General features: G+C 37.6%; 1 protein-coding gene across 1 annotated transcript; it reads left to right on the top strand.

The window, feature by feature from the left end:
• The first annotated feature begins 10,627 nt into the window (after positions 1 to 10,627).
• On the top strand, positions 10,628 to 12,239 carry LOC135197616 (uncharacterized). The gene is made up of 2 exons (XM_064224638.1): positions 10,628 to 10,715; positions 11,289 to 12,239. Exons 1-2 carry the CDS (start codon positions 10,656 to 10,658, stop codon positions 11,544 to 11,546), a joined length of 318 nt encoding a protein of 105 aa, XP_064080708.1. The 5' UTR covers positions 10,628 to 10,655; the 3' UTR covers positions 11,547 to 12,239.
• The last annotated feature ends 2,340 nt before the right edge of the window (positions 12,240 to 14,579 follow it).

The following is a 14,579-nucleotide window of genomic DNA, read 5'->3' as shown; positions in this document are numbered from 1 at the left end:
AAGGTCTTCAAGGATTGGCAACAGGATAGGTCCCTGAACCCCTATGCCTTACGTTGCCCATCCAGAAATCAATCCCGTCTTCCCTGCAGAGCCTCTCTTCATCTGAGCTTCTGTAAGGAGAACGTCACTTTGGATTTCTTCTTTCAACACTTGAAGGTACTCAATGGACCGGGAGGTTCTTGATGCCCTGAGACATTCTCTCCATCAGTCTCAGGACGGCTGAACAGGCGCCGTCTCTCTCCAACTGCATGCAAGTGCAGTTTCTTCTGAGACACCAATATGCCTCAGCCTTCCACTGAACCATAACTGAGATGTGCTGGGTCTCCTGAAGTTCACCTTTTGATTTCCAGGAGGGCTAACCCTCACTTCCAGTTTGGAGAAGTTCAGCTGACCTGGAATGGTTCCAGACGTCTGTATTTCTACTTGGGAGCGTTCACAGAGCCGAGAGAAAAGCAATGCCATTTGTGTGTCTCTCGGCTGGTAACGTGTGCTACCTACTTATCGTGGCTGTACAGTGATTTATGCTTCATGAGAAGTCACTCAGTAGTGAGTCTCTTTCGCAGTGTGATTTAATCAATGCAGAGATGTAGGCTTGCCAATGGGCATGTCCACAGCTGGCTTAGGAAGTTTCCCTTCAATAGGGAACACTTTCTCATGACTCAGGATGACATGACTGTAATCCTAGTCAGTGACTACCTCTGGTATGTCTATTTTTAATAACTACATGTTTTTATAGCTTTTATTATCAAATATTACTCTTATGCAAAATATTGTCAATATTTTTTTAATAGAGTCAAAGATATTCATAAGTGAGAATAAATTTTGAGATTCACAAATCTTTCTGATTACCCTTAAGGAGATATGAAGAGCTTATATGATGATGTTCTTGTGGGATTTTTTGGTATATACAGAAACAACACATTGAAAGGCTTTATCTGAGAAAGGATGAGCTTGAAGTAGTCATCAAAAAAAGGAATATTGATTTATGCTTCAAATCTTAACTCTGAATCCTTATCAGAAGAAGAAATGAAATCGTATCATAAACAAGGTACAGGAGAACATTAATAATAATAGATAACCAAATTTGCCCAGAGAATTTCTCTAATAAAAGTTATTTTAACTGAAGCCGTTTTTGAACGGATTTTGTAGCTTTTGTTATACCAGTATATGTACATATTTTGAGATGTACAGGCTGTCATTTTTCTGTGCACAGGAAACTATTCACTGCATTCGAGACATCTTGGTAGAAATTTAACTGTCAGTATCCTTGGGAGTTGTTTTTTTCCTCTCTCTTTCTCATTTTACTCAGGTCATATTGATTAATTCAGTAAAAACTTTGTTTAAATCAATATCCTCCTTAAGGACCTTGACCGAATACTGTAGAAGTCCATCTTTATTGCAAAGCTAAAATTTGACTTTTCACATTATAAAGTATAGTATCCTAGATGGTAAGATATTGAAAAGAAAATTTAGAAATGAATATACTGTACAGTGTGTGTGTGTGTGTGTGTGTGCGCAGTATATTCATTTCTAAATTTTCTTTTCAATATCTTACCATCTAGGATACTATACTTTATAATGTGAAAAGTCAAATTTTAGCTTTGCAATAAAGATGGACTTCTACAGTATTCGATCAAGGTGCTTGAGGAGGATAATGATTTAAACAAAGGTTTTACTGTATTAATCAATATGACCTGAGTACAAAAAAGGAGAGAGAGAGAGAGAGAGAGAGAGAGAGAGAGAGAGAGAGAGAGAGAGAGAGAGAGAGAGAGAGAGAGAGAGAGAGAGAGAGAGAGACCAACAACTACCGAAGATACTGACAGTTAAATTTCAACCGAGATGTCTCGAATGCAGTGAATAGTTTCCTGTGCACAGAAAAATGGCAGCCTGTACATCTCAAAATATGTACATATACTGGTATAACAAAAGCTACAAAATCTGTTCAAAAAACGGCTTCACTGTTAAAATAACATTTATTAGAGAAATTCTCTGGGCAAATTTTGTTATTTATTATCATTAATGTTCTCCTGTACCTTGTTTGTAATATGAATTCATTTTTTCTTCTGATAAGGATTTAGAGTTTGCAGCATAAATCAATATTCCTTTTTTTGATGACTACTTCAAGCTCACCCTTTCTCAGATAAAACCTTTCAATAGACATCAAACACCACGAGACAAGTTCAACCCACTGACTCTTATAAATATGTTATAATAACCAATCAACTTTTATTCAATGAATACTAGTTAAAACACTATGATTTGTTGCTACTGTAATGAAATTCATAGTAGCATACGAAAAAAAACATTCAATCATGATGGAGAGCTTCTGGATGTCATAATAAACAGATATGAAAACTGGATACATCACATACGCACGACCAAAATGTGCTTGTTGAAGAAGCTCAACATTCACTCCAGTGGGTGAATTTTTATTTAAAAAATTAAGAATAACAGTGTTATCTTGAGACCTTTGAGGCATCTTGAAAGGAAGAAAAAATACACCTGCACTCCGTAATAACCATTCAGCCAATGTTTACATAATATGAACCATTTCCTTACCTAGTTTTTTTTTCTTATGATTCCTTGAATGAGGCTCTACTCCTCCGGCACCAGCCCTTCGAGGAGGAGAAAATGGAATATGGCAACGAAAACATTAATTTCTTTTCCACCTAGTGGGACTGAATTAAAAAGTTAGTTGACCATTTCCTACAAGTGTGGTAGAATGAAGTTCCTAGCTTTAAGTCAGGACCCCGAATCTGTCAACAAATTACAAAACTACCATAAACATTACTGACAGAAAAAATCAGGAACATATTTTGGATTTAAAGACAGGAGCATAGCAATCTCCCAAAATTTTAATTTCATTTTCTCAAAAATACTCCAGAACTTCTTTCCCGATCTGTAATTTCTCTTTACTGTCACCAACAAACACAAACAAACACTGTGCCAGGAAAAAACTTCAGCCATTCCATTCTCCACTCTCTCTCTCTCTCTCTCTCTCTCTCCTCTCTCTCTCTCTCTCTCTCTCATGAAAAAATGCACATTCATTTCCAGTACTTTCCAACATTTATGTTATCCAAATTAATGTAAGAGAATTGTGAAGTACACATCCACAACAGTCTACGGAAGGCTTTCCCATTAGTACTATCATGGTCTGTTCGTCAGTTCTTAGGGTGTCATGGTAATTGCTTTATAGCAAAGAAAGTTAAAGGAAAGGAAAACGCATCTTCGAGAAGTTCTGCAGCAAGGACACAATCGCGCCCATGTTGGAGGCGCCTGTTCTCGCGGTTGTTCTAGAATCAGCAGGAGTGTTGTGGAACGCAACAGGCGCCGAAGTGTCGTGAGAAATGCTGCGATTTCTGATGCAACACCTCGTCTAGATTTTTCTAAGAAGTTCCGGTAATCTCGGGAGTCTGTGACGTTCACCGTAGGCCCCGCCCCCAGAATGCCGTATAAATACTACAGACGAAGTAGGAGAAGGGAGATCATCATCAGAGAGAGATCATCAGTAGGAGTCACAGATCAGATTATCAGTGAGAGCTCAGCAGCAGAGATCAGAGATCATCAGTTAGTCACAGAGTAAGAGATCATCAGTATGAGCCACAGATCAGATTATCAGTGAGAGCTCAGCAGCAGAGATCAGAGATCATCAGAGAGTGATAAGAGAAGTAGGAACCTATGAAGGATCAGAGAGGAAAAGTCACCCAAGAGAGTTTGGTTGAATTCTGGTCAAGTCGTCGTCAAGGGTGGATGACCGAGGCCTTTCGACGTAGAGCAAGACTCCAGAGAAGAAACGTTCTGCAAGAGGTTTAGAGAAGTTCCTGCCCTTCGAGTATCAAGAATAGACATTATTTTCTGCAATACGGAGTCAAGAAGACGTCTGCAATCGCAGTTCTCCTTTTGTGAAGCCATCGCTTCGAGTCGCAAGACTGGCCAGCAAGTATTTGAATTACCTCACTTCTTCCCCAGTTCACGCATTGTAAGATTTGTTTTTTTTTTATGTAAATAGGAGATACCATTCTGCATTTATCTTTGTAAGTAAGCTTGTAAATAAACCTTTGTTGTGTTAGTGTTTCTTTCTATATTCGTATCCCCAGTTTCAACTGTTGGTGTTGGATTCTTTTTGTTTATTGTTATAACGAACTTGGAGTGGACCTCTCTCTCGGTTCGTAACATTGTGGCGACCTTGCTTAGAATATATCCAGCATTAAAATTTGAAACAGGGAGAATATAGAAAAAACCAGGATGAGTGAGATGGTGAAACAGTTTATTGAGTCGGGTAAGCTTCTAGGTCTAGAGGGGAATGATCTCCGTGAGTATGTTGAAAAGAAAGAAAGAGAAAAGTATGAGAGAGATGAAAGAGCGGCTGAGAGAGAAGTAATGAAAATGCAGCAAGAGAAAGAGAGAGAAGCCATGAAAATGCAGCAAGAGAGAGAAATGTTGATAATGCAGCAAGAAGAAAGAGAGAAAGAACGTATGCATGAGTTGGAAATTGCTCGGTTAAGGGAAAGTACTCGTAACAGTCGGACAGGCGAGAACGAAAACGAAGCTGATACGTTAGGTATGAGTGCAGTGCTGAAATTAGTAACAAAGTTTGATAAGGAAGATGTAACGAAATATTTCATGTGTTTTGAGAAGTTAATGGAAAGAGTAGGTTCTCCTAAAAAATGTCAGTTTTGAGTGGTAGGGCGCTTATTGTGTATATAGTTGCATGTCTAAGGAGGAATGTGATGATTATGATATTGTGAAAGAAACTGTTCTTAGCACGTACAGGTTAGTACCGGAGGCGTACCGTAAGAAATTTAGAAGTTTGAGAAAGGACGAAAATATTACGTATGTAGAATACGGTAAGAAGTTAGAAAGGCTGTTTTATGATTGGTTAACTTCTGCTAAGGTTGAGGATTTTGATGGTTTGGAGAACTTAGTGTTGTTAGAAAACTTCAAAGATAACGTATCCCCTGAGATTAAGCTTTATATAGAAGATAGGCGAGAAGTATCTTTCACAGGAGCAACTAGGTTAGCTGACGAATATATTCTAACTCATAATTTGAGTGTTAGTAAGAAACGAAATGATCCTTCGTCTGGTAGAGTACAAAACAGTAAAGATTTCAGTCCTAGTAATAGCAATGCGAGTAAAAGTGACTATTCCTGTTATACATGCGGAAAACCTGGTCATATGTCTAAGATTTGTAAGAGTAAAATGGCATCTAGTGGCTCAGAATTAACTTGTTTCCGATGTAATGGGAAAGGGCATTTAGCGAGAAATTGTGCAGTAGAAAGGAAGGACGGTAAGAAACCAGCGTCTCTAGTTAACCTTTCGTCAAGTAGGAATGATGTTATGAGAGAAACTAGGAAAATTTTTCGTGAATTTCTGTCAGAAGGCGTAGTTTCCTCTCTTGGAGGAGTAGATTCCAGAGAGGTGGTCTTGCTTTGAGACACAGGAGCTGCTGTCTCACTGATTAGGAGAGAGAGTGTGCCGAACAGGAAAGAAATCAATATGGAAAAAAAAGTCATGTTAGGTGGATTTCCTATCACTTGTGTTCTTTGTCCTTTGTTGAAGTTGAACTTAGAAAGTCAGGTAGTGTCAGAAGTGAAACTTGCAGTTGTTGACAGTTTACCCATGGATGGCGTTGACATTATTGTCGGTAATGACTTAGCTTTATCCAAGAATGTGAATCCTGTTGTGAGGGATATTCCAGTCCTGAAATGGTAGTAACTAGGTCGGGTTTAGATACAGACATAGACTACGGTCATAATTTGTTCATGGATTCAAACGAGAGTAAGTTCGTGGATTCAAACGAGAGTGAGTTCGTGGATTCGAACGAGTGTGATAGAGGTAGCAAGGTTGATCTTGGCATGAGTGTGGCTGAGAAACCTAACTCTATCGTTGACAGTGATAGCCAAACGGAAGGTGTAGCTGTCGAAAGTAACATAGTAAATGTAATGGTATCTAGTACTAGTTACGGTGATGAATTAGGAGCTAACCTCGTGAATAAGGATGAGCTAGTCAAATTGCAGAGAGAGGATGAGACACTAACCCAAATTTTTTAATGTGAGCTGGATGATGATCTTGATGATGTGTGTAAGGAAACTTTTTGTTTAAAGGATGAAGTTTTGTGTCGTTATGTTCGTCCTAAGTCAGGTAGTAAAGGGGAAATCAACGAACAATTAGTGGTTCCTTTTAAGCTACGTGAGCTAGTTTTGAAGTTAGCACATGATGAGCAAGGACATTTAGGAGTAATAAAATTTTTAGGTATATTAGAAGGGCGTACTTTTGGCCTAAAATGAGAAGTGACGTGAAGAGGTATGTTTTAAGCTGTCATGAATATCAAATTGCCGGGAAACCGATTCAAGTAATTCCCAGAGTTCCATTGTGTAATATTCCTTCGGTAGGCGAACCTTTTGAGAATATGGTTATTGATATGGTCGGACCTTTGCCTAGAAGTAAGGGTAGAGAAGATTGCATAACTAATCTAGGGTATTATAAAAACAATTTAAGAGATGTTTGGCAACTAGCGGAGGAGAACGGAAGTGTGAGAGGAAGTCAAGGGGAAACTAAAGGGAAACATGATCTTAGAGCAAAAGAGAGAAGTTTGTGTGAAAAGATAAAGGTTTAGTACTAGTCCAGAGAGAAGGTTCTGCTTTATCTTATAGGTTCGAAGGTCCTTTTCCAGTGTTAGAGAAGAGGGGAAATATATATTATGTAATTAATATGGGTAAGAGTAGAGCAAAGTCAGTGAATGTAAATTTGCTTCAGAATTATAAAGAACGCCCCATACCATGGCCACCGCCAGTGTTTGATGTGACAATTACTGAGAGAAATTAGTTTTGAGAAAATGCAAGAGGCGTTTTAGTATTTCAAAGTTTTAGCAGAGTTCAGAAAACGGAAAAAGTAAGAGAGAAGGATAATGTTACAGCTAATAGCCTCTCTAGAGTTTTCTGAATGAGTAGCCTAATGGCCGTTTTCTGTTTTGGCACGAGTGGTTGAGTGAATGGAGAAGTATTAAAGCTTTATGCAGAATTGTTCCCCTGCTGTTTAATTCTTGTTTCTCTTTGGAAAAAAATAAAATAAGTTGATTTCATTTTTTCTCTCTTATTTGGGGGGACGTGTCATGGTAATTGCTTTATAGCAAAGAAAGTTGAAGGAAAGGAAAACATCTTCGAGAAGTTCTGCAGCAAGGAGACATTCGCGCCCGTGTTGGAGGTGCCTGTTCTTGCGGTTGTTCTAGAATCAGCAGGAGTGTTGTGGAACGCAACAGGCACCGAAGTGTCGTGAGAAACGCCGCGATTTCTGATGCAACACCTCGTCTAGATTTTTCTAAGAAGTTCTGGTAATCTCGGGAGTCTGTGACGTTCGCCGTAGGCCCCGCCCCCAGAATGCAATATAAATGCGACGGACGAAGTAGGAGAAGGGAGATCATCATCAGAGAGAGATCATCAGTTGGAGTCACAGACCAGATTATCAGTGAGAGCTCAGCAGCAGAGATCAGAGATCATCAGTTAGTCACAGAGTAAAAGATCATCAGTAAGAGCCACAGATCAGATTGTCAGTGAGAGCTCAGCAGCAGAGATCAGAGATCATCAGAGAGTGATAAGAGAAGTAGGAACCTACAAAGGATCAGAGAGGAAAAGTCACTCGAGAGAGTTTGGTCGAATTCTGGTCAAGTCATCGTCAGGAGTGGACGACTGAGGCATTTCGACGTAGAGCAAGACTCCAGAGAAGAAACGTTCTGCAAGAGGTTTAGAGAAGTTCCTGCCATTCAAGTATCAAGAATAGACATTATTTTCTGCAATACGGAGTCAAGAAGACGTCTGCAATCGCAGTTCTCCTTTTGTGAAGCCATCGCTTCGAGTCGCAAGACTGGCCAGCAAGTATTTGAATTACCTCACTTCTTCCCCAGTTCATGCATTGTAAGATTATGTTTTTTTAATGTAAATAGGAGATACCATTCTGCATTTATCTTTGTAAGTAAGCTTGTAAATAAACCTTTGTGGTGTTAGTGTTTCTTTCTATATTCGTATCCCCAGTTTCAACTGTTGGTGTTGGATTCTTTTTGTTTAACGTTATAACGAACTTGGAGCGGACCTCTCTCTCGGTTCATAACATAGGGGAACCATGCATCTTTTTTTATTTTAATTTTATAGTTCCATTCACAGCCATTTAAAAGCAAACTAAGTTAACTCGCCACAGTCCTTCTCGTAATCCTCATCCATAATCTATTCTCGAGGTTATCTATCTTACCTTCTCAATCATAATCATGCCTTATTTCCCCACAAAATTTACTTAATCATTTTGTGACCATAAAACTCACAATTATAACCTTCTGTTTTAAAAAATAGGAAAAAAATTTCCTCTCAACAATTTCTTTGGAACCATTTTAAAGATGATATGACTTACACACCCTAGTCAGCAACTTAGTCATGACCAGACCACCATACAACAATATTTCACTAGAAACTAAGTAAACTCTTGGTGCCTTAGCTAAGTTCCTCGATCTTCAACAGTCATTCCTACGGGCGTCCTCAGATTTACAGCATTCCCAAGTGTCTCCCCAAAATTTCATGTCCCAATTCTCTTCCCACTCAAGAGATATCAATCATAGTGTTTCCCTGCTTTATTCATTCCATGTGATTCTCAACCCCTGAAGCCTCATAATATTCAGTTTTTCCTCAAACTATCATGTTTCTTCCCCTATATGCAACATTTTTATGTATCAAAAACTTGAAATTTCTGAAAAACGATTAAACATATATGGCTTAAAACCTAATTTTTCCTACTGCAGGTGACTTATACATTGAGCTGTAATAAAGGTACTGATTTATTTCCAGCCCCTGAAAACGATTAAGCTGTGGAATTTTACTAAGGCTCATGTAAAACACCATCATTCAGTTAAGGGTATCTCCACTACCCCCATCTAACTGGGTCACAAACTTTCGATGGGTATATGTCTGCTTCCAGACACTGCGTGTTAATATCCCAAGAAAACGGAACTTCACAATAGTAATGTCTACGTAATGAGGTTAAGTACCATCTCAATGGCAATGGACACCCATTGACATAACTAACATTGTTATTGCAATTCTAGCAATTCCTATTGTAATCCTCAAGGACGTAAAGTGTCTATTCGTTTTGCTCTGTCTTCACAAATAACAAGACAGCATCTATTCCCTTTTTTTCGCCTTTCATAATATTACTTTGGACTATTTCCTTTTGGGAATCAATTGATTTAAAAAATCAAGTCTCTTTCCATAATATTTTTAGAAGATCCTCTCAATTCTATTTTATTCAAAGAACTATTTGTATCTTCACATTTTAATAATTTAGAAAAACCGCCATTTTTTCATCTGAATCTAGCCACGCACAGCTATAACGCAGCTGAAGAAATTCTCTTTCAATGCCCAAGTAAAGTTCCAGTTTCTCCTGATGCTTGTTTGTTACTGGGCCACAAATACTTATATCAAACCCTCCCATTCTACAATACTTAATCTTACCCACACAATATCACCTGTCCTTCTTGACATTACAAGTTCTAATTTCTCCTTATGTCTGCATCTCCAGGAACCTCAGGAAAAACCATATTTTGGCCTTCATTACCTGATCTATCAATTTCGGTCCACTAATTATTACATCCCGTTTTCTCTCCTGCAACAAGTCCACTAATATCATGCCAGTTATTCATATATAAAAATACACACGCATATATACATGTGTATGTATAGACAATGTATATTTTTCAAGGATTTCTATAGATGCAGTCTCACATTCAAAATCGTCATATTATTTTTCTGACTAGTAACCAATACAGCATCTCATGTTTCTTACATTCATTAGAGAGAGAGAGCGAGAGCTATAAGAATATTTGTCATATAATTTTTCCATTAGGATAAGAGAAGTAGAATTGAAGGAGATTTTATACTGTGAACTAGATGTCAATGAAGGTGACCCATGGCATTGCAATGCCAAGTTGCCAGTCAATAATCAAGTGACCTTCAGTTCATGGGAAGTGTAGAGATCCAATCACCCTTGGAATGTTTACTGGCAGGCATTGGGAGATCGGTGACTTAATGCAAATGGAAGAAGAAAAAAAAAGGATACACAGGACTGGATGGTTATAAGGAATAAATACAGACTTATTATTAATGAAATATTCAATACATAAATGGCGATGACGACTCTGAAAGTTTTCAAGTGGACTAAGTTCATGGCCACAAGCGCGTTATTCTTCCGAAAGAGAAAGAGAAAGAGAAAGAAGAAGAATCACATACAGAAAAGTGAGAGTGATCGTCAAGGACTTCAGGAAGCTCGAACTGAAGTGAGACGGCTGAGGAAACGAAAAATCCTTATAATCAAACTGAAAAATGACATCATGCTGCTTCACATTTCTGCAATGAAACATTACTGAATTCATAAATCTACCAATAAAACAGAGGGGGGGGGAGGGGACCTGGTAGACAGCCGGAACTAATTAGTAATTATAAATATCTTAATCCCTGGTTAGATGAACCATCTAAGGCTAGAACTCACTTTCAGTTTTTCAAGTTGAAAAGGTTATGACTAATTGGACAACAAAATGACTCTTTAATTGCGTAATGAAATATGCCAAGTGGCAACCCCAGGTATCCTCGAGAACTCGTATATAAAGGGCCAAGGAACCATGCCCAGGCATCACACTTGCAGCTGCACAAAGCCACCTCTTCCCTCAGTTTTCAGACAGGTAGGAATGAAGTTTACTTTGCATGTGGGGGGGAACTTAAACTTACTTATTATTCCAGATAATTTTGAGAGCTATTATTTTCAAGAAACGCACTTCAATGCTAGTCTTGGTGCATTCAGTCATACACAAATTTAACAATTTTATATATCAATACCAATCGAAAGACAGTATATATATATATATATATATATATATATATATATATATATATATATATATATATATATATATATATATATATATATATATGACTACAAGAATCTATAAACAACAATTTGAATCAGACGATGATTATCTGCATTGATAATATAATTATTCATGATGGTCTGGGTTCAGCATAGTGGTCTGTTGTTTATCTGTTGTGCAACATCTTTACCATCTAAAATTATTCCAAATCAGTTTCACATTACAACTTACATTCATCTAGCAATTACATCAAAAGTTCTTCCACAAAATAGCTACATCAGAACAAACTCTCCCTACAATCTTTCAGATTTTCAATTAAGACTTATCTATTATTGAAGCTGATTCTTAATATACTTGATTCTTAATATACTTTCTTTTTCTCCTCAGCGTTTCGTCACCTCAATTCCACTTAACAAGATGAACTTTTTCCGCGCTCTCATCGCCCTCCTGGTCGTCATCACCGTCTTCACCTCCGTCAGCGATGCCGCACCCTTCTTCGGGATTGGGCGTCGCCCTGGAGGAGGCGCAAGATCTAGTGCTAGAAGGTCTTCAAGGATTGGCAACAGGATCGTCCCTGACCCCTATGCCTTCGTTGCCCATCCAGGAATCAACCCCGTCTTCCCTGCAGAGCCTCTCTTCATCTGAGCTTCTGTAAGGAGAACGTCACTTTGGATTTCTTCTTTCAACACTTGAAGGTACTCAATGGACCGGGAGGTTCTTGATGCCCTGAGACATTCTCTCCATCAGTCTCAGGACGGCTGAACAGGCGCGTCTCTCTCCAACTGCATGCAAGTGCAGTTTCTTCTGAGACACCAATATGCCTCAGCCTTCCACTGAACCATAACTGAGATGTGCTGGGTCTCCTGAAGTTCACCTTTTGATTTCCAGGAGGGCTAACCCTCACTTCCAGTTTGGAGAAGTTCAGCTGACCTGGAATGGTTCCAGACGTCTGTATTTCTACTTGGGAGCGTTCACAGAGCCGAGAGAAAAGCAATGCCATTTGTGTGTCTCTCGGCTGGTAACGTGTGCTACCTACTTATCGTGGCTGTACAGTGATTTATGCTTCATGAGAAGTCACTCAGTAGTGAGTCTCTTTCGCAGTGTGATTTAATCAATGCAGAGATGTAGGCTTGCCAATGGGCATGTCCACAGCTGGCTTAGGAAGTTTCCCTTCAATAGGGAACACTTTCTCATGACTCAGGATGACATGACTGTAATCCTAGTCAGTGACTACCTCTGGTATGTCAAACTACAGTATTACTTAGATATTTAGATGTTTCTTGAACACAATTATTTTTTACTTTCATAGAATATCAAAAGAATAAATTTTAACATTTACCAGTTTTTCCGATTACCCTTAAAAACGATGATACGACGTCCCATATCCTGCAGTTAAGGAAGAACACTGAATTAATGATTTACCTCTCAATTGTTCTCTCAAACATGCACGTGCGCACAAATATATATATATATATATATATATATATATATATATATTATATATATATATATATATATATTTGTCGCCCTAATCCTCGATAGTCTTCTTAGAACTTTATCTGTATACTATATATATATATATTATATATAGATATATAATATATATATATATATATATATATAAGATAAATAAAGTTCTAAGAAGACTATCAGAGGATTAGGGCGACAGACTAGTTTGTCGATGAGGTGAAGAGGAAACGGGATGTAGATCATTTGTTCACAGAGATGAAAAATTCCCAAAGAGAATAGTACGTGACAACATCAGCTGAGCTGTGAAGGGCATCACAAAAGTTGGGTGACCAAGACTTACATGAATGGAAAATTTAATAATGGAGGCTAGTGATAAGGGAGGATTCTGGATTACAGAGTACAAGAGAGATATTGAGTAACAAGTGGGATAGTCCCACATAACCCTTTTTCGTTACGAGGCGTTGGACGCAATGACACACATTTTATTTATAAATATATATATATATATATATATATATATATATATATATATATATATATATATATATATATATTGTGATGAAGTGGCCAAAGAGTATCAAAACCGTTAATATTTGGGGGGAAGTAGCCAAAGATCTGGGTCTGGACACCATTAATATTTGTTAACCCAAAGTGCCAAGTATCTGGTCACTACACTTACCATTTGTACTTGTTAGAGCAAGAGACTCTTTTATTCCTGGGTCTGGGACACCTTTCATACTTCGGGCACAGTTTGAACAAGTGCTTGTTTATGGATTACCTCACTACAGCCAGACACCTGACCCTTCATCACAAATACTAAACGACTGAATACTCTAAAGGTAACAGTGATCCCTTATGTAACTGAACAGTCTAGAAAACAATCATTTTAAGTTCATTAAAATAGATGTGAGGTAATCTTAATTAAAGGGCATCAATAATTCCAAATCTAAGTATTTCCCTGGTTCTGATTCATTTGAAGAAAACAGCACAATTACCACTCTAAATTTCTACCTAACCAAAATAAAATATGATATTATACTAGTAGTAAATGAAACTCTCACAAAAATTTTAAATACAAAAATTTATTTCTAAATTCAAAATTTATAAGTGAAATTCACAATCTCAGGGAAATTGTTATGACTTGAAAACAAAAGTTTAATTAATTCTTGAATTAATTATTTTAAAAAATTAAATCAAAGTTTATCAAGAAAATTAATTAAATTAAATTATAAAGCAATAATTAAATTTGAAATGAAATGAAATTAATTACAAACTAATTCACAAACAATTATACAATCAAAATTTATTGAAATTAATTAAACAAAATAAAGAGAATGCAAAAACACAATGCATAATATGAAAACAATTAAAGCACTGACAGTACAAACATTAAGCATATAAAATGGACATGTCAAAAGAACAAAGCAAAAGAAAAATGCATAAAAATAATAATTTTATCCAAACACAGTAAAATAGAACCTCGAAGTGCACTTCACAACATTTGTAAAATACCTGCAACCAGTTGCAATTTCTCATTCAAAAAGGAAAGGCCTGTTACAATCTTCAACAATCTTTTGTGGGCGCCTTCACAAAAATAATAATAATAACACTATGCTCAGATTCCACAACCAACACATATATTACTAAGAAAATTAGCTAGCGATACTGATTGACCAATTTATAGAGAAACGTGAGTTACGTTACGGTAATGAAACAGTCTCGTGAGAGAGAGAGATGCTACACACCCTAACACACGTAGCTAACTGAGCTAAGTCTCGTAATCGAATGCCTCCTCCTATGGGTGTGAAAAAGGGCGTACCAGGGCGAATGGGGGTCCCTTGGATTAGCAAACAAGGTCGAGACGAAAACATGTTACTTCATCTCTCTGTTATGAAATTTTCCAATTCACAATTAACAACTTACGAGTCGATAAGTCCTCTTTTGGCAAATTGAAAGAGATGATAGTTAATTTATTAGAGATATCAAATGGTTTCCCAGGCAATAGAATCTTTAATTACTGCAAGTAAACATGAACGACATCGTTGTAGGGAAGATTCTCGAAGGACCTGATGCCCTATCTGGGAGGTCCCTACGCATCCGTTTGCGTACGTGGATGAATAGGTCCCCTTGTGTTCGCCACAGGGCTGCTTAGGATGGTAAAAAATTAGCTTAACTCATCTATTTTCAAGTGGATGGGTAACAGCAATT

The sequence above is a fragment of the Macrobrachium nipponense genome, chromosome 21 (assembly GCF_015104395.2).
Source record: "Macrobrachium nipponense isolate FS-2020 chromosome 21, ASM1510439v2, whole genome shotgun sequence".
NCBI classification, from domain to species: domain Eukaryota; kingdom Metazoa; phylum Arthropoda; class Malacostraca; order Decapoda; family Palaemonidae; genus Macrobrachium; species Macrobrachium nipponense.
The sequence above is the reverse complement of the archived record's forward strand: the minus strand, read 5'-3'. Positions and strand labels throughout refer to the sequence as shown.

Excerpts from the sequence above, each read along its gene's own strand:
- LOC135197616 (XM_064224638.1), top strand. The coding sequence starts at position 10,656 with ATGCCCAGGCATCACACTTGCAGCTGCACAAAGCCACCTCTTCCCTCA. Across the intron at positions 10,716-11,288 it reads TTCCCTCAGTTTTCAGACAG|CGTTTCGTCACCTCAATTCC; the intron begins GTAGGAATGAAG and ends TTTTCTCCTCAG.